We start from the raw sequence: 21,050 nt of genomic DNA, 5'->3' as shown, positions 1-21,050 counted from the left end.
TGGCACTCAGACACCTTGCCCTCAAGAGGTCCCAGCTGGGACACCCAGAAATGCCCCATGCACACAGAGAACAGCAACATGCACTGAGAGGCCGGCAGCGGCTGTGTGCCTACCACACCGTGGGAGGGAGGCAGGAGCACAGTGAGGGTCTGAGTCAGGGCAGGCTGCTGCAGAGCTCGCCTTCCACCTGGGCCTGGGGGAATGAGAGGGATTTTGGCAAATTCAAAATATCCAAAGGGCTCCCCACCCCGAGGGAAGAGCATTTGTAAAGACCCAGGAGGCAGGAAGTACTATGATTATAGCTACTACCACTGCTGCTAATAGTGCCACAACTCCCACTGCGTGAGAGCCCTCACTATGGGCAGGCACTGTGCCCAGAGCTTTATGTGTATTTGATCCTCACAATTTACTGTCATGTCAGTTTTGCAGGAACTCGCTCCAGGTGACACTCCCTGGGAGTAGGAGAGAGAGGATTTGAATCCAGAGCCCAAGTTCCTTGCTGCTTATGATAAACTCTTATGAGAAAAGGGGTAATCCAGGGCCTTCTGTGATGTAGTGAGAAGTCCGGGCTTCCTCTGGAGGGCAAGCAGAAGCCACAGAAAAGCATGAAGTAGAAAGGGCCACCAGAGCTCTGTTTCGGGAGTGCTGTCCTGGAGGCCCCACCCAGCTCTCTCCTCAGCATCTCTGAAGGCCCAGCTCCTTGGTCTGACTGCTTTTCTTCTGGGCCTCTCCCTTATTTTGCACATTACCGTATCAGTGAGCTAATACTCAAGCTTGTTTTGGAGAATTAGACAACATCCCGTTCCATAAGTGCAGGCACCCAGCAAGGTTGCTAACCCAGCACAGGAAGCACACCCCTCCAGAATGTTCCAGCCCCAGTGATACATCACACACCTCTTTCAGAGCCCACGGCCTCCGAGACAAGACACAAGGGCAATGAAGCCGAGTGGCCCGTATTTGTCCCAACTTTGATGCTGTCCTCCTTGAGGCTCCCCAGATTTTACCACTGCTCTGGGCCCACTGGCTGTCCAGGGCCTCTCTCCCCTCCCTGAGCCATCTCCACACAATGGAGGGGAAGGATGTGGCCTTGGCAGTCAGTGGGTTCTGGGTTTGAGCTCTGCCTCTGCCACTTGGCACCTGGGTGAGCTGCAGAGAGCTCCCTCGCTCCTTGGGCCTAGGTGGGAGGAGGTTGGGTGAGAAGTCATCAAAGGTCCCTCCACCCCTGCGATTCGTTGTGGAGAACCCCAGTGCCCAGGGCTGAGCAACCCCTCCTCCCCCAGTGAGCAGAGAGCGACAACCTTCCATCCCTGCAAAGGGTTGCTGTGAAGATTGCAGGAAAATACTGGCCAACCGCAACATGCTTTATAGAGTGAGAGTTTATTTATTACTTTAAAATCTGGTTTACCTCCAGTGTGCCTTCTGACTCCCTGTCTTCTTATGTCTGTGTGTTTCCTTTGGTGGCGGGGATAAGAGTGAGAAGGCGGACTGAGTCTGGTGGAGGGTGAGGGAGCCGCAGACCGTGTCTGGATTTGCTAGGCCTGTGCCCTGACATGTTCTGAGCAGAGATAATGAACCTGCTCAGACACTGTTTGCTGCTGCAGATGACAGGCCTTGTGGGGAAGCAGAACAGGTGTCAGAAAGAAGGCCCCTCTGCCTGCATCCACGAAGCACAGAAGTGCTCCTGGCTCACAGGCTTCGGGGCGGCTGTCTGTGTGTCAGTGATATGGAAGCAAAGCCTTGCCTGACTTGGACAGGCTCAGGCACAAATCAGGGCACCCACGGTGCTGGGAGGACAATGGGAGGAGGGAGACAGCCATGCTCACTGCTGGCAAGGAAAGCTTTTTCTGCCCTTTCTGGGGCCAGGCACTGGGATCCAGAACTGAACCAGCCTCCTTCAGGCCTTGCCTTCAGGACGATACAACAATGGCAGAGTGGAGATGAGCCCAGGGTTGGAAGTCAACCTGTGTGACAGGTCACTTGCCCTGCTCTGCAATTCAGTTCTCTGGGGCAATATCCTGACTTTTCTCAGCCTCAGTTTCCCCATCTATAAAATGGGGATGATGATAATGAGGAGGAGGAGGATAAAGAAATAATTGAATTGCTCAGAGGGTTAAGTGAGATAATGCAGTAAAACAACACATCATTAAATCATGATGTTAGCTGTCACTATGCAATGGGGGAGGTTAATCATTCAACACATATGCACCAGGCAGTACTCAGATAATTCTAATCCATGCTGGCCCTCACTGGGGAAGTAGATGGATATGTTGTCAGAGGAGTTTGGGGGTAACAAAGAAAGGAAATCCAGCCCTCCTTTCAGACTCTCTTGCTATCCTCCCCCCATCCTCCCACAGGTTACTCCCTCCACTCAAACCCCACCTGGCTGGTCCTGGATCAACAGTTTCTTCCTTAAATGTTGGTGCAGACGTCCTCAGAGGCCAGGAGCTCAAGTTGAGGCCCCAAAATTAACCTGAGACCCAGGGAAGATCCTAAACTCTCTCCCCTTAGAAGATAATGACTAATAAATTTTACCTCCACTTAGATGTCTCAGCTTCTCTAAATTAATTGCTCCAAATAGGTTGAATATTAACTTTGTCTCTGATGAAGAAGCAGAAAATACTGCCCTTGAAAATTCAAATGGATCACCTGACCCTCTCAGAAAATCTCAAGAGCTTCTGGGCCACTGTCCACTCACGTGGCCCCAGAGAGGGACTTGTTTATAGCCTACAGCCATGACTGTCTGAAAACTGCTCCTTCAGCCCGTCTCATCAGCTCTGGGTCCTCTCCAGAGCATGCGTGTGTTGGGCTAAATGGAGACAGGGAACTCACAGCTTACAACATGTATCGAGTACCTTCTGGGTGCCAGGAGATTTACATGTATTTCATACAATCCTTAGAACAACCTTGTGCGGGAAGGTATTATTATCCCATTTTACATACAAGGAAATGGGGGTGCAGAGAGATTACTTAATTCTGTCCAAGGTCATACAGGTTGTTACATGAGGGAGCAGCTCTGAACTCGGGCCCATCTGGCTTCAATGCTGCCACTCATTCAGGTACATCAATGGTCCTCAGTCTCTTTTCATTATACCCCCTCCCATCGCCGTCTGGTAAAGAGCCTTTATAAACTTTCTTTTTCCCAAATCCCTGCCCTTCCTATGAAATTTTAATACTGCAGATACATTGTGTGTCTGCTTATGTACTGTAGACTTGTGGAGGAACACAAACCATTGTGATAACTAAGACTTTTTCACTCCCAACTTGCCAAGAACCAATTTCAACCCCTTGGAGATGACAGTGCCCCTGCTGACAATGCATAAATTATACTAGTGGTTCTCAAAGTGTCGTCCCCAGAGTGGAAGAGCACAATGCTTAACCACAGAGCAAGACCAGGAAAGGGAAAGCAGCTGGCCCATTCCTCTCAAGTAGAGTATTTGTGTTTTCTTTTAAGGGACTGAAGACTCATGGTTTTGTTTCTAGAGTTACTGTGTTTTTCATACTTTAGATTCACTTGGCACTTACTACAGAAAGCCTGCTTAGACGTCCCCACCTGAGGCTGGGTCAGCCACCTTCCACCTCCAGGTCTGCCTGCCACAGCAATGATCAGACTCTATGGTCACTGTCCACATAAATGTCCTTGTATGTAAGAGGAAGGACTGTGGCTTATCCATCTCTGTATCCCAAAGCCTAACATGGGTATAGCAGGTAGTAGGTGCTCAGTAAATGTTTGTGGAATGAAAGAACCAATAGGCAAATAGACTTAATATTGCTCATGCTGCCTCTGCTGTACCCAGCTAATACTTTAGCAAGGATCACATCAGGGATGACTGGAGCACAGCAATCTCTTGCATGCATGCCCTCAGAATGTGGTACCTCTGGGCACCTTTCACAAAACCAGTTTTGATTTGGCAACATCTACAGGTAATGTTTTCAGTCAAGGCCCCCATGGGACTGAGATGAGCACACAATCTGGTCTCAGAACAGTGACAGTAAGGACACCAAGAGATAGACTCAGCCACAACATGGAAACTCCCCTTCAGCTCTCTGGGGATGCTTCGCAGACCTTAGAGCAAAAATACAATAAACGGCCAACCAGTAATAACCAGGGACATCCTAGCAGATAAAGTCCCATGTTCCCACCAAAGAAGGACAGTGCTGTGCAGACCACTTTAGATTTCTATTTCCAGCAATATGGCTGCTACTTGCCCTAAGGAATTCCTTTAGTGAAGGACATGGCAAAATACGAGGTTAAACTAACAAACTATGTATAACCTTGTGACCAGAAAAAACCCACGTCCAAGCTGAGCATTTAAAGGGACCTCAAGTCGGCGGCTCCTCCTGGCATCTGACAGAAGCAAATGCAAATCCTTTCTGAAGCAATAATTTTCAACTCAGGCCTCAAAGAAATCCTACCAAGTTTTAATGAACATGAATCTACAATAAAATGCATGAAGAAATAAGCCACCATGAGCAAGAGACAGCGAAAACGATGAACAAATAAATCAGACCTTTGAATACCACAGATACTGAAATGATCAGATTAGGAAATCAAATAATTGTGTACCATATTTAAAGAAATATATAAGGGTCACGAAAGTATAGATAAAGAACAGACTATCAAAAAAGATAAAGCAGATTGACAGGTAACTAACTAAAGCTTCTAGAATGACAGGGTGATACATGGGCCTCTTGAGACTTGTTATAAGAATGAGCCTTGGCTTTGGAATCAGAAAACAAAAATGCTGTGTGACTTGAGCCCCACCACTCCCTGTCTTGACCCTCAGTCTCTTCATCTGCAAATGAAACAGTGGAACTAGATTACCTCACAAATCCAATATGCTCTAACACACAGAGCATAAACTAATATGCTCTAACACAACAGATCCCATATACTGGGCACCTGTGTTTTGTGCTATCCTTCGCTATCAGCATTTTATATGATTTTTAATCCTTGCAATAGTGCATCGGGGTATGTGCTCTTAATTAGACCCATTTTACATACTGAGAAACTGAAGCAGAGATTAACTAACATGCCCAGAGCTGTTAAGTCAAGCTGGACTCCACTGGGCTGATTCCAGAGCCTGCTCTCTTCTGCTGCATTACACATCCTTGTAATATGCTTGCCCCTTAACATCTGAATTCTGGCCCTAGGATTCTCTGACCTACCTGGGTTCTTCCATAATGGACAGCTCAGCAGCTACAGCACAGGCTGTTGACAGCAACCAGAATAGCTATCTCAGTGGGGTGATAAGAACAGCACCAAGTTAAGTATCAGTAACCAAATATTATTAAGTACATTCTATGAGTAAGGATTGCACTTATTTTAGACAACTATCTATGATAGAGCAGCTAGTGGTGACAGATTGCTGGGGATTACATTCTGAACGCCCTTTGGGAACTTTTACATTCTGATAGCAGTTCTCTGTGCCTCAGTTTCCTGATATGGAAAACAAGGATGATAATGGTGCCTAATCTCACTGGTTGTTGTAAGTATTAAATGAGCTAATACAAGTCAGGCATGTAATGAGCAACCTACAAATGGTAGTTCTTGCTGCTATTGTTTGTGTTATGATTTCCAGTTCAGTGGGAAGAAGTTGGGCTTTGCAGCAGATAACCTTGGTACAATTCCAGGCTCCCACACTTCCCAGCTGTGTTACTTAAAGTCACTGACCCTCTCTGAGGCTCCATGGTCCCATCTGTGAATCAGAAATAACAATGCTTACCTCACCAGTGGTTGTGAGTTAAATGGACTGTGAAATGCCTAGCGCAGTGGCTGACATATAATAGGTACTCAACAAAAGTCTGTTCTCACCCCTGGAGCGTTTTTCTGCACACTCTGCTTTTCTACCGTGGTTAGAATCCAAAGAGGCAAAGGATTCTGTGCTTATAGATGGTGACTCACTGCTCTTTTCCACCCAGGGAGCTTTTACAAAAGCATTTTGGGGAGTGGAAGAGGTCTAAATGCATCCATTTCACAGCAGGTAAGTCAAGGCAATGTAGTTACAGAGGTCCTGGGAAAAGGGCCTTCGGGCCATGTTCTTTGCTGCTTTGCTACGCTGGCCACTGAGATGTGCAGCTGAAGCTGCGATCAGCAACAGGAAGCAGGATCTCCCTTTATGAGGACCTGGTCACGGGACCCACCAAGGATAATGACACTGACCTTCCCACTTGGAAATAAACCAGGCATTCTACTTGTAAATGGCTCTGTTATCTTTCTGCACACCTGGGACTGTGCAGCAGCCCCGTGTCTGGATGGGGAACAGGTAAATAAGATCACATCAAAGCTGTTTTGGAAGGGTAGGGACAGCCACAGCAGCTGCCAGGTCACTGCCAGTCCTGACTGGCGGGTCCAGGGAAGGGCAGTATTGCACACCTGGTTTCCAAAGCATTGGAGGCTGGGACTAGAAATGGTTTCCTACAGGGGTTCATTTTTTAGCAAATAGGGAACTCTGGTTTTGAGTGCAATCTGTTGGATTTCACCTGCTGGATTTCATCTTGAGCCACCTGCTCCCTCCTCTTCCTCGCTAAGACCATCCATGCATTCACTTGGTCCAGGAACACTGATCAAGCAGATACTGGGTGCTGAAAGATGCTGGTAGCATGGTGGGGTGGTGGGCATTCCAGTGCTCTGTGGGAAGACTGAAGGTGAACACCCAGGGAGAGAAAAGGAACCTCAGGGGATAGACAGATGGTCTGGAAAGAGAGAGCCCAAATCCAGCACTTGGTGGCCACCGCAGCACCAATGCGGGCTGCTGGACCTTGCCGGGTAGGCACAGTGCCCGCTGGGACCACACTCAGCATTTCCTCCCCATGTGGAGGGCAGCATGGTGTTCCCCAGCAGACCTGGTTTCAAATCCCAGCTCCACCAGGTGCCTGGACATAAAAGACCCTAAGCAAGATCCTTCTCAGGGTCTCAGTTTGATCCCTGTAAAATGGGACGAGTCCTGTCTTGCAGAGAGTTCTATTGTTAACCGCAGTCAAAAAACATACAGGTTTACATTTGAGGATAAAATATGCAATGTGCCTAGCACACATACTAACCCATGGTAAGGGCTCAGTAAATGCTCATTTATCCTTCTTTAACTGGCATAACTTGCTTAACTGGTGTAACTGGAAATAAATTCATAATATTTATTTGTCTTAATATTTGTATAAGAACTAGGATGTGCTGTTCAGGATTATTTCTCCTACCTGACCCTGAGAAAAATAACAGATCTGTTCCAAGCCCTTTGACCTTGCAGGTTGCCATCACCAACCAGGATGGACAGCTCTGGCAGGGCCTGACTACTCAATTATCTCTAAGTCACTAATAACTGTAGTTAACAGGAACTCAGGGTTAATATCTCAATTGAGGCCATGCCTTCTATGAAAGATAAGCAGTACACAAGTGGGGTTTATCAACAGTCTGCTATGTGAAAGGAAGCTGACACGCTAGACTCCAAAAGGGTAGAAAAAAGAAACATAATTTGTGTTCCTGCTCAACGTTCCAAGAACTAAAAAGTGTATTTGGAAAGATATGATAGAAGCACATTTTAAAAAGAGCTGCATGTAGCAGTAAAACAAATGGTGCCTAGTCCATGTAGAGTGGTTAGAAAAGCAATTACGGCTTTGGAAGCCGACTGACCTGGTTTGAATCACAGTTTTGCCACTTCCTAGTAAGCTACCTTTGTTGTGGGTGGGGACAGGGGAGGGAATGCCTTGATTTACTTACCTGTAAGTTGGGGAAAATACCACTTAACTGCTGTAGTAATTAGGTAACACAGTGAATGCCTAGCACATAGTGAGTGCTCGATTAGCTGTTAGTTTCCTCCTTGTATTCCTCATTTCCCCTCCTCTCCTAGATGACAGACAGTACTTTATTTGTAAGTGGGTTAGATTAGTGGATGACGTTTATCTGCCTCTTGGTGACCACAGTCTGCTGTACATATAAATTTGAATAGCATCAAGTAGACACTTGTGCAAACCTTTCAGTGGCTTCTCACTTCTTAAACAAGAACAACAAAAAGTCCCAGCTCTTCTACACGGCATCCAAGCATTCCACTAGCAGGCCTCAACCTCCCAAGTCCTCTTTGGCTGCACCCTTTGACCCAACAAGGAGGATGGGTGCAGGAGGGCTTAACCAAGTCTTTAGGATGTTAAGGATGGTAAGAAAGGCTTTCTGGAGGCAGTCACAACTAAACTGAACCTTAAAGCATCTGGAGGATTTTGCCAAGTAGATCAAGATGGGAAAGAGCACTGTGGGCGAGAGACTATCTTGTGCAAAGGCCAAGACAGCCAGGCTTCATGCCAGGAGAATCCCCATCCCTCTCCATTAACACTGTCCTCACTTCCCTCCTCTGTTTACTAGATTCCCAGTTGACTTCTCCCCCACTCCCTCCTGAACTCTGTAGCAAGGATCTCACCTCTGGCACCCACTGTTTTCAAAGTGTGGCCCAGGATCCCTGCGGGTCCCTGAGACCCTTTCAGGAACTCTGTGAGGTTACAACTATTCATGATGCTATGGGACTACTTGCCTTTTTCATTCCTCATTCTCTTAGGAGAATATGGTGGAGTTTTCTAGATTGAATGCAGAAACAGATAGATCTTCTACTAAGCCAAATATTAGAGAGATTTACCAAAATGCAAAACAATGCAACTCTCTACATTTTTTTTTTTGTTTTGGAAGTCATTTTTTTCACAAAACCATGTTATTTATGTTAATATAAGGGCTCGTTATTATTATTTTAAATAAGCTATAAATAACAATTAAAGCTTTTTTTTTTTCAGTGCTAATTACTAGTATGACAAATTTCAGTAGATACAATGCACATAAACCAAAATTCTTTGGGGGTCCTCATAATCTTGAAGAGCACAACAGGGGTCCTAAAACCAGAGACTTTGAAAAGTGCTCCTTTGGGGCATGCTGTGAAGAGGGCAGGGGAGGGCAGAGTGCAGAGCTGGCCCTGGGGAAGCTTCTCAGATGGCAATTTCTGCTCATTACTGGAAAAAACGCCCACAGGCAGTCTGCCCCTGGCTGGACCTTTCTGTCTTGCCTGCCACTCCCTGAACCTCCCTCTCAGCTTCCCCTTCTTGTGAAAACCCTCAGTGGCAGTCCAGGGCCCCTGTGCTGGTCATCCCCAAGTTCAGGGAGGTGTGTGGTCAAGAAGCTTTGGTGTCAGTCGGTTAGGAACCAAACAAATGACTCCATGTCCCTGAGTTGTATTTCCTTAATGTCTAAAAACACTAAAATATTTTTATGTGCTTATTGGCTATCTCTGTATTTTCTTTGGAGAAATGTCTATTCAAACTCTTCGAACATTTTGAAATTTAGACTGTCCTTTTATTGTTGAATTGTAGGAGTTCTTTATATATGCTGGATATAAGTCCCTTATAAAATCTATGACTGCATATTATTTTCTCCCACTCTGTGGTTGTGTTTTCACTTTCTTTATGGTATTCGTTGACACACAAAATTTTTAATTTTTGATAATGTCCAATTTATGTATTTTATCCCTCCTCCCTTTGATATGTGCCAAACCATGGCCTAATCAATGTGAGATCATGAACATTTATGCCTATGTTTTCTTCTAAGGGTTTATAGTTTTAGTTCTTAAATTTAAGGCAATGATCTACTTTGAGTTAATTTTTATATATGGTGTAAAGAAGGGGTCCAACATCATGTTTATGCATGTGGATATCTGGTTGTCCCAGCACCACTTGCTGGAGAGATGACTCAGTGTCTAAGTCTCAGTTACCTCATCTCGAAAACGAGCTTTAAAATGAGTCCCTGACTCAGGAAGTGATGATGGATTGGCACGCACTTTCAGACACTGGTCGCTGTTGCCAGCGTGTGACCAGACTGTTTCCATTCCCAAAGTTCTTTACATCTGTGGCCCTGTCTATACATCGCAGGAGCCCTGGGCCATCATCAGGACGGCAGTTAGTAGCCCCTTTCCAGGAACCCCTTTTCTGAGTGGCCCTCACAATCTTTCTTCTCCCCTTCCCTTGTTTCTCCCTTACTAACTACCTTAATTTTGCATTAAATGCGGTCCTAATTAATCAGTTTAGAATTGTTAACCCACTGAAATCTCTTTTGGCAAGTTGGTGGGAGGGCATGAAGGAAGGAATGAGTCAGTCATCTCAAAGACCCCTAATTTAAAGTCAGACAAGTGAAGCCATCGCACAGGCAACCCTGCACACAGGTGTGGGGGGGGCCTGTGGGACACCAACTCCAGCCTCTCTCTACACTCCCCGCCCACCCTGGAGAGATCCTTTTAAACCCGTCTCCCTCCTCCATGGTGTCTGCGACACCTCCCAATTTAGTTTCTCTCTGAATTCATTAGTGCCCCATTTGCCTCCTCTTCCTGATCTAAGGCAGGCGTTAAGCAGGAGGAGGATGAACTGGCAACAGGGCGCCTGCCTCCTGACTGCGGGTGAGGGGACACGCACAGCGGGCCTGGGGCTCCTGGCTGCAATTCCACATGGTGCTCTCGGCCACTTGGTTCAGGCCAATAAACGGTAACTGGAACCCTAGCTGTGCGCCAAGCACAGGAGCTCCAAGAGGAGTAGCTGTACTTGCCCTTGAAACTCCAGGCTCCAGGGACAGAGGACAATGCCCATGCCAAGTGCCACGCAGCTGGGACTGGCCCTCTTGGGCAAGCAGAGTGAGAGAGAAAAAATGAGGAAGTGAGCTGAGATGAAGGGTCAAGGGGGACACTCAAGGAAGAGGAACAGCATCTACAAAGGTGGATGGAACAATAGTGCGTAAGCAAGTACCCATATAGAATCTGTTGTGAAATAATTTGGGCATTCATTCGCTCATTCAGTATGTATTTATTGAATGCCTGCTCCGTGCCAGCTGGTATTCTAGGGGCGAGAACAGTATAAGCAACCATACAAACTAAGGCCCTGCCCTTGTGGAGCTGTGTTCCGGCACGGGAGACAGAAAACAGACTTACCAAGGAATACAGAACACATCAGGTGGAGATAAATGCCAGGTAGAGAAGATGCAATGCAAGAAGCCTCAGGAAGAAGTGGCCTGGGAAGGCTGCTCTGTGCATGGGGTGGGGAGGCAGGCCTGCTGTGCACCCCTCTACCATGTCCACCTTGCTCACATCACTGGCCCCCCCGCCACTCCACGCACGTCCAGGACCTTTCAGCCCCATGTGTGCTCTGCTCACTTGGATGGTGACTTGGAGGTCTGTTCACTGCTGTTCCCTCTGCCTCCAGAGCTTTGCCTGAGACTGACTGCAAAAAAGGCTTCTATGCCTGATGCCCTGAGGCAGGAGTGTGTTTACAGTTCAAGAACAGCAAAGAGGCCATGGTGCGAGCGAGGGGTATGGAGAGATAGGGGCAGAGGGGAAAGGGGCTGGCTCGTGTAAGTCCTGGGCCCCTGTGGGGCCTTTGGCTTTTCCTCTATGTGAGATGGGAAGCCAAGGAGGCTTTGAGCAGAGGAATGATCTGCTCTGACTGTTGTTTTAACAGATGCCTTCATGCAGACTCTGGGAGGGAAAGGTGGCAGCAGAGCCTCGTGAGGGGGCTGCTGCAATAACCCATATATGAGCTAGGGGCTTGGACCAGTGTGGGGATGAGGGAGTTGATCACACATGCTGAGGAAGGGAGAGAAGTGATGGGGTCAGCGTAAATGTATGTGCAAGGAGAGGGATGGGAAGATGAAGCCAGGGAGAAAAGGGACAGCATTCGAGACAAAATAATTCGCCAGTGCCAAGATTTGGATCCAATCCCACCCTGCCAGACTCAAGTCCGGCTCCCTATAGTCCTTCAGTCTCTTCCCTCCCTCCTTGAGCTAACAAGCCTGGCTCTGGGCGCAGCTACATGGGCAGCACTGACGTGGGGATGTGTGACCCAGGGTCTGGACTCCACGAGGCTCCCTGTGTTCACATGTGACACCCGGCAGGGCGCCTGTTAGGGGAGCCAGGGGAGAAAGGGCCAGGATGGGGGATACAGAGAGGAAGGAGAGACCGTGTTCTTGTGCTTGGATGGAGTGGGGGGCAGAATTCAATGTTTTATTCTGGCTTTCACATCATTACAAGTGAGCACAGGTAGGACTGAAGAGTTCCCATTCAGCCTGGTTATTGCACCTGGCTGAGGGAACTGCAGTTCTCTTATCTTGAAAATCCAACTGTAGGAACTACCTCATGGCGTTGTGGGAGTTAAATGTGGGACATCAAGTACTTGGCACAGTGCCTCCATAAACGTGATCCCCTTTCACCTGTCCCTCTTTATGTGAAACTCAAATCTTTCTAGATCTCTTCAGAAAGCCATTCGTCCATCCTGCCCACATTTATCCCAGTCTATGCTTGCACATTCTTTAGGCTTAGATCAGAGGCCACCTTTGTTTTTGTTCCCCGTTGCCCCCCTGAGCCTAGCACGGTGCTAGGCCTATTCTTTGTATTCAACATGTCTTTGTTGAAGTGCTACAGAAGTGATAGAATAAGAAGTTAGGTGAAATCTAGGCTCCAGCACTTGTAACTGGGAGACCTCAGATAAGATAGTGAGCTTGTCTGAGCTTCAGTTTCCTTACCTGTAGAATGGAAGTATTTTTTACTGTGGCAAAGGCAGTTATATGACTCATCAAATAGCCTTTTTCCCCCCAACATTTCTCAGAGCCTGAGAGCTCAGGCAGGACCATGTGACTACCTCTGGTCCATGGGCTGTGTGTCCCTTGTGGACTGAAGCATTTAAGGGCCAGTGCTCACCCTCTGGCTCTCTCTTCCCCTACTGCAGAGCCCGGCGCGGCCACACGTTTTCAGGCGACACAGCTAAAATACAGCACAGCTTTCATTAGCCAAGCCCTTGAGTCATGAAGTCGAGCAGAGCCTTCCACCTACTTCGGTTAGACATGTAGCATGAGCAAGAAATAAACCTTTGCTGCATCAGGCTACTGAGATTCTGCTCCTCAGATTCTGGAGTGAATTTGTTACTGCAGCTTAAGTGAGCCTAGCAAGTCGCAGACCTCTCTACCTTGCAACACTGCTTGGAGGATAAGAAAATGTGCTTGGTTCACAGCTGGTTTTCCTTGGGTCCTGCTCCCTCCTGTATCTATTCTTCAGCCTTCTCCATGGTGAACCAGTCTCCATTCATGATTCTACCTTTCTCATGCCATGTCCCTTCTCTAGTTTGAAACATCCTTCCACATTTTCCACCCAATCCAGTGTTTCATAGTGTTTTTACCGATGCTCCTCTGCCTAGCGCTATGAGGCAAAGCCTCCGGAGAGCCATTCTGGCCACCTGGACTGGCCTCCAGACCAGCTGTCCCCTGGGCAGCTTCCCATTCATCTCTGCCTGCCCCATTCTCAACTGCGCCTCTGATCCTACCCCAGCTCAGCTGGAAATGTAACCACAAAACTCTGGACCCTGCCCTGGGCTCCTGGGCCCTAGAATGACCCTGATGGTCAATGTGCCTCTGTGACCCTGAGCCTGCCTGCTGCTTCCTGGCTGCCAGCTTCCCCGTCGTATCCCAGCTGGATGTCTGGCCCTTGCCTGCCCTGCCCTCTCACTGTACTGGCTGCTGGCTTAGCTTCCAGCACCCACCAGTCCTCCGACTGCATCTGCTACTTGAGAAGGTCACCTCCACTCTGACATGACCTGTTCCATTTCTGATGCTGCTTAGTGGCAAAAGCCTTCAACCAAAAAGCATGCAAGGTTTCAGATTCCGAGATGGCATTTCTCATCAAGACCATAGGTTTGCAGTTGATGACGCAGAAAATCAGAGCAGACAAGGGGACTGACCTGGCTCCATGCCAGCACGTTCTGAAGAATCAGCAGTATCTGTGGGCCCTGCAGGCTTCTCTCCAGGGCCATCAGATCCTGGAGGACAAGGCAGGTTCCTTTCTGTTTTAACAGAGAACATAGACCCAAATTAGTGAGGTGGCGATATGTCAACTCCTTTCTCCCACATCTCTGCCCAGCAGACGTGTCAAGCGCACTCCAGTAGGAAGATGGGGGGGCTTATTCCTGGTCCCACAGCAATGAAGAGAAGCATATGGGGTCCCAAATACTCTGCAAATCCCATAAGAATGTATTTCTTTATGCAGCCTTCCTGGGAGGCTCTGGTATACTGTCCTCTGTTCTCTCAACTCCTCTTGTGCCGCAGGAGCACTGGTCTTGTCTGACAGCCATTGTTGACATGAGTTTCCTCAAGCTGATCAAACCCTCAAGGGCAGATTATAAAGGCCTCTTCACAACCCAGGTACCCAGCAAGGGCTTGGAGCAGAGGAGAAACTAGTATTTGGGAGGTAGGATGGCTATACACTATGATTGGGGTGGGGAGGGGATGGGGATGGGACATGGGGCCCAGACACTGCTCCCCACTCCATGAACACCTTTGAACCTTAGTGTCCTGCCCTATAACATGCGCTGATCCTCCCAGCAAACCACACCCCTTCCTGAGCTTCTGTGCCTTGTCTGCAAGAGGAAAACTGAGCTGGGCAGTATGTGAGGTCCTTTCCAGCCCTAGAACTCTATGATGGTGAATTTGATTCACCTCTGATCTCCAGGGCCTAGGGACATATCTGTACACAATAAAGGTATATGAAATAAGGGAGATCTTATCCCACTCAAAAGAAGAGTGAAGGGAGGCTCAAAGGTTTAAGTTATTCGCCTCAGCTCACTGTAGGAGGAGGAACTAGAATCTGAATATGGTCCTTCACTGACTCAAGATCTATGTACTTTCTCCTGCACCAGCTACTGTGCTTACCCACTGGAAATGCCACAAAATGCCTTTTTTATATAAAAGACACACTAGGCTAAAGAACAAGGCATGAAGGATACATTTAGGCATGTGAGGAAAAAAAGCATTATTTGAGGAATCCCCTGAATACATATGTGCCAAATATACCTAGGAACATAGCTAAGCAGACATCACTGATAAGGTGAGGAATGACTGGTAATTTCCATTAAACACAAAATTCTCCTAAGCGTGACGTTCTGCTAGCTTCTTCTGTGTTCCTTCTTTCTTGTAAATTCTCATTATCCTAAACAAAGAGTAACTGTATTAGGCAGGAACATTCACCAGGCTCTGCCCAAGCGGGAGGGGAGGTCCCACCTCTCCACTCTGAGAGGCCAGGCTGCACCCCCAGAGCAGAAGACCTGATGGGCTGAAATAGAATTAACAAGACAAAGTTTGGAGGTAACCCTAGAAGAGCCCTTACAAATCATACTACATTCACTAAAATAAAAAAATAGGCAGAGCCCTCGTAGGATAGGACTCTCATTGTGTGCATCTTAAATGAGCAATAATGGCTATTGTGCTCTTAATTTCTATTTACCATGCCTTATGCATTGTAAGTTTACTGGGCACAGTTTGAGAGAGAAGCAGGGGATTGTTTGACTGCAACAATGGGGATGCGAGAGGCACCTTCTCCCCAGCCCAGGGCCTTGTGGATCTTAGGACCCAGAGCCCTTGGCTCTGCCCCCAGGGGCCCTGCTGGTGTCCTAGTCATATCCAGTGACATGGATAAAACACTCAGGATCTTTCTCAAGCCCACCTCCAGGTCATAAAATTTCACTCTGTCCCCGTGGCTTCAGGTCAAAGCTTGTGCTTAGGAGCCCCGTCTGTGCCTTATGACCCCTCCACTCCCAAGGAAGCTACAGAACTAGTTTTACTCTTCTTTATTCTTGGCCTTTGGTTTCAGGGAAAACCTCCTTTTCTTCTGCTTACTCCTTTCAGTTCATATCGTTGAACTCCCTCTTGTTCAAAGCATCTCCAATAAGCATGTTATGGAGGGGAACTCCAGTTAGGAGTGGATTCGAGCATTCATTCATTCACATGCTGACTCATTCATTATATACTGAGTGTTTGGTGCTATACAGATGCAGTGATGACTAAGAAGCAAATCCTGCCTTCAGGAAGCTCATAGGTTGGCAAGGAAAATAAGACAACCTGGCCACAAGTAGCTATCATGCTTGGCAGTTTTGTATGAGACAAGACAGACGTAAACCAGTGAAAGGACAGAGGATGGAGAGATCACCTTGGCTGACAAATCAAGGGGCACTTACTGGACAATGTATCATTTAAGCTCAGCCTTGCACCAGAGATGGTGTTAGGTGGGTGGCTTGGGGATAGGGCAGGGTTCCATGTGAGGGAGTAAAGGCCTGGGGGTCCGGGGGAGCATGACAAAGAACAAGTGCATGGCTCAGCTTCCCAGAGTGTGAGCCCTCTGGAGGGAAGCAGAAGGCATCACCTGACAGGTGATGTAGGCCCTAACAAGCAGGGCCCTGGAAGCCCAGCCACAGAAGGTCACTCAGTGAGCACGAGGGAGCTGTGACAAGCTTCGAGCATAGATGTGATGTACCTGGAGGTCTGTTGCAGGAAAATGAATTTGGTAAGGCTTGTACAGTATGAACTAGAAGGAGAGGAGGCTTCTGTGTGCCAAGCACTGAGTAGTGTTAGATGCTGGTACATATTTGATCTCATTTAACCTCCTAAACAACTGCAGAAGGCAAGCACTATCCTTCCAGACTGGCAGACGAGAAAAGGAGGCTTCAGGGAATCTAACTTGCTCGTCTGTAATCTCCAGCTAGGAAGCAGTGGAGACAAGATCTGACTCCTGTTCTTTCCCTTTCCAGACAAGCCATAAAGTGTGCTGTGATCTGCGCATGACACCTGTACACGGGACACACTCCGTACACCTTCTGCTCCCAGGGCACGGTCCCAGCTGCCTGAGTGGGTGGAAGTGTGACCATTTCCTGGGCTACCTTTTGAGAAGACCAGGTGGAGCCAAGTGCAGAGTGCCTTTGCTTCTGTTAGCTTTCCCCACAGGGACCACAAACCATGGAGATAAAACAATGCCTTGGGTTGGGTCGCATTCAACACAGCCTGGAGTCTCCTGTAGAGAATTTCAAAGGTAGTAGGAGACCCCCACCTCCCTCGCAGGGAGTCTTCTGTCTTTCCCTGCTCAGCTAAGCTGAGGTTACAGGAGCCCAGGGGAACATCTTCTGGATAGCCGCGAATTTGCTTGGGCCATGTAGAATGTCAGTGAGGAGCTCAGTGTTTCTATGGTTGGGCCGACTTCACTGTTCGGGAGGATTGCCCTGAGGACTCAGTGCGCTCGGACGGGATTGTCACATCTGCAGGCTGGAGATGATGATCATGAATCATTCCCATCAAGATGCCTGCTGTCAAAACTTGGGTATTTTCAAGGGAAAAAAACGTCTTCTTCATTCTAAACACAGGACACAGCGACAGCTGTGCCATCCACCTGACCATCAAGGGTGCAGGTTTTCCTAGAGGAAGGCTGGTGCGGCAGCAAGAGCAGGAGCCTGAGAAGCAGACAGAGTGGGTCTGAATCACAGGCCCCCCAGGTACCAGCGATGCAGCCTTGGGCAAACCACTTAGCTCCTTAAGTAAGTTTCCTCCTTGAATGGGAATGGTAATAAGGGATCAGAGAGACCGAACACAAGACCCTCGGTACCTCCATAAGAATGTATAATGATTTCTTCTAATCTTTTTATGCTCAACATTCTGGACACTGCTCTCGCACTGAAGCTGCTCTCCTCTGCACAGGTACCAATTGAAGAAATGGATTTTGGGAGGAAAAAATACTGAAACTATAGCAAGTTGCTGGTATCTTTGACCTAGTGCTTATTACCAGTGTCTTAAAACTATCTGCTGGCATGTCTTTCTCTTCCACCAGACTGGGAGCTCCTTGAAGATGGTGACTGCTATATCTTGAATTCCCAGCACGCAACTGTCCCTTTCTATCTTAGTTCCCTTATTTTGAGATCCACACAGACCACGGAGTCTGCAGTTCTTCTGGGATTATATTTTCCCAGCCTGGTTTCAAGAGGGCCGAAAAGCAACACCTTCAAGGGCACATCCACAATCCTCTGAAAACCGTCTCATTATCATGTAATCATTAGCATGGTCTACTTCACCTTGTCACTGTGCTAGGAGCTTTGGTCTCTAATCCAAGCCAATTATATGTGCCAAAATATTCAGTAACATCTTAATAATGCCAAACCTCCCAGGTCTCAGGACAGAATTGGACTAGGCTGAGAGATCTGGGGTCTAACGGGATACAGGAAAGGCACATGGCAGACAGAAAGGAATGAAGTTCCAAAACGGGATTCAAATCCTGGCTTGTGCTGTTGGGACAACCAGGATAAATGCTCAGTAAAGGTTAATTCCCATCTCCTCCCCTGACTCTAGGGAAAAGCAAAGCTGTAAAACTTGTTGCAAGTAAACAGGGAGAAAAGAGAAGATTCACCACATGCCTGAGTCCATTTAGAATATGGATTTTTTTAAAGCTTTTCTCCCTACAGACTGAAAGAAGCAGGTTATTTCATTGTAATTATGGCAGCTGCAGGTACTGCTTCTAGACTCAAAGACCCATTTTCAGATCATAAAGAAAACACACACACACACACACACACACACACACACACACACACACACACTCTCTTTCTCTCTCTCTCTCTCTCTCTCTCTCTCTCTCTCTCTCTCTCTCTCTCTCTCTCTCTCTCTCTCTCTCTCACTGGCAGAACCAGCTATATACACAGAATGATACTTCCTTCAGAGAGAAAGTCAATAGGGTGGAAAAATCTGAAATACCCTGCCTGAGACATTTAGGTCCAGGTGGAAATCCCTGAGCATGCTCAGCTCACTTCTCCCCCCACCTCACCTCCCCTCTGCCCCCAAATGCAAGTCCAGCCTGGGAGCCACACAGTGTAATGGAATGTTTCATGTCAAGCAGCTGTGTGTGTTTAATGCACACAGGGGGGAATAAAGGCAGCAGATGGCTGTATGTAATCTTCCTGTGAATTTTTAACTGGCACCCTCATTCATGAAGGACGGAGTGTTTTTTTTTTACAGGTCCTCTGTGGTGAGGATGTGCCTGTTGCTCAGGGAAGCTGACAGAGCTCACTAGTCATTTCCTAGCCCACGGGCTGGACCAAGTTTCCACTCAGTGTTCTCTCCCATGAGTCTTTCTCTGTATACTCACAAGTGTTCTCACTAGCAGCCACAGCAAGTGATGGTTCTGAATTCTTCACAGGTGAGCTGCCCAAATCTGTACACTGTGTAGATCTGTCTTTGAAAGGACTGGGAATCCATGCTATTTTGGGGACGAGAAGGCTGAATGGAGCGGTTGGGCACATCAGCGTACCAAGTGCCTGGGAGTGAGACAGAAAATAATGGGCTCTCACCAGAGAAAGATCGCGTGCTTTGAGGGATGTGCAAGAACTCTACCTGTAAGACATGGCCTAAAAGAATGCATGGGCAGGGGAGGAACCTGTTTTCAAATAGCTGCCAGTGTGAAAAAGCAACCTGATGAAGTTCACAGTATCAGTGGGGAGTTTTCTCAATTTTCTGAGACTTGTTTTTAATCAGTATTTACCTTTGATCTGTTTCAGCACACCATCAAAAATTCTGTGACTTGAATGTGCGGGATAAACACAAACTCATGTTCTTAGCTACCAGAGTGCTCCGGGGTCTCTGCACCTGCACTCAGCTGGTTGTCAGACTGCAAAGCCTCCCCTTGCTCCATGTCCACCGGCTTCTCCTTTTCCTTCAGGAGCCAGCATGGGTACCAGCATGTCCACAATGCCATCTCTGTTGCAAGTCACAGCGAACTGGACTCCCATGCCAAAGAGCCATCAAGTCTGGCTGCTCCTACACTATATCACGGGGGTAACCTGGTCTCCCCCCAGGTACATTCCTTCCTTTAAATCACTGTACCGCCAGTGCTGTCCCTAACATGCAGGTCCTGGCTTGAAACCTTTGGTAGTGCCCCACTGTCTTTTGGATAAAATCCAAACCCCTCCTTCAAACAAGCAATTTTCTTCAGTGTCCAGCCCGGCCCCTCTCCAGCCTAGTCCTTGGCCACCATCACCTCAGACCCTTGGCTTCAGCCAAGCCCAGGTGTTTGAACACCTCACTGTCTTTCCCATCACCCTGTCTGTGGTCTGGGAGGCCCCCAGAACACTCGGCCACAAGTACACCATGCAACCCCCTTTCTTACTCTGGGAAAGTGTCTCTCTGCTTCTGGGAACCATTTTTCCTACTGCTTCCATCATGTGGATTGTGAGAGTCATCACTGCTATTGGCAACTGTTCTGGCTGGTGGCCTTCGAGGCACAGGCGGGACTGCACACCCTGACAGGCCATGTGACTGATTGTGGCCAGTGGGCTGTAAACAGAAGTGTACCACCTCCAGGCAGAAGATTTAATTGCCAGTGCCAGGCTGTCCAGATGGGTCTTTTTCCACTCTGGCATGGTGATTGGCACAGTTGGGAAGGTCTGTCAGCCTGGATCTTCGGGGGATTATAAGAAATTTTTCCACTCCCACAATCCTACTGCATACAGTGGGCATGGAATATGAGAGAGAATGAATCCTTTGTCTGTTACAGGCCACTATGATTTGGGGGTGATTCGTACACAGCATTGATTAATTGATCTGACAGATACATGGGCCCTGTGATGATTGTCATATTCTCATGGACCCTGCACCTTAACAAGGCTGGGTCTATCCTTGTTTTGTGTCCCTGGCTACCTCTGGGAAGAACAGAACCTGACTAAAGTTAGAATTCTTCCCCAGGACTTTTGCAAACAGCTAATGAAAAAAAAAACATGTTCTCCAGTAGTGAAGATTGTAAAATGTAAAAACTTGAGTCCTATTAGTTGCTATGTGGGTGTCACGCATTGAATGCAGAAAAGATGTTCTGGAGTCTAACCTCTCATACCTCAGAATGGAGCCTTCTTTGGAGACAGGGCCTTCACAGAAGTCATCAAATTAAAATGCGGTTACTGGGTTGGGCCCCCACCCAATATGACCGATGTCCTTACGAAAAGGTGAGAATGTGGCCACTGGTGGACACACACCGACAGAATGCACTGCAAAGAATCCAAGTCATGCTTCCCCAAGGCAAGGAACCACCAGGGACTAGGAGAAGCCCAGGAACGACCCTTCTCACTGGAGGAAGGCAGGCACTCCCAGAGGGACCAGGCCCTGCCAACACCTTCATCTTGGACGTCTAGTGTCCCGAACTGTGAAACAATCAGTGTCTGTGTTTAAGCCTTTCCCTTCGTGGTACTTTGTTATAGCAGCCCTG

The 21,050-nt window shown here is 47.8% G+C and overlaps 1 protein-coding gene across 10 annotated transcripts in view; it reads right to left on the bottom strand.

Moving 5' to 3' along the window:
• Positions 1-21,050, bottom strand: part of TENM4 (teneurin transmembrane protein 4) — a 711,224-nt gene that overhangs the window by 474,734 nt on the left and 215,440 nt on the right. For all 10 annotated transcript variants that reach the window (XM_073215955.1, XM_073215950.1, XM_073215952.1 and 7 more), the window contains exon 3: positions 13,732-13,833. Coding sequence is in view for 9 of the 10 variants with exons in the window: in XM_073215950.1 (XP_073072051.1) it covers positions 13,732-13,741 (10 nt within the window). In the remaining variant the exon portion in view is untranslated. The remainder of the gene's footprint in view (positions 1-13,731; positions 13,834-21,050) is intronic.

Source organism: Manis javanica, chromosome 11 (assembly GCF_040802235.1).
Source record: "Manis javanica isolate MJ-LG chromosome 11, MJ_LKY, whole genome shotgun sequence".
NCBI lineage: Eukaryota > Metazoa > Chordata > Mammalia > Pholidota > Manidae > Manis > Manis javanica.
Note: the sequence above shows the minus strand (reverse complement) of the source record. Positions and strands in the feature narration are given on the sequence as shown.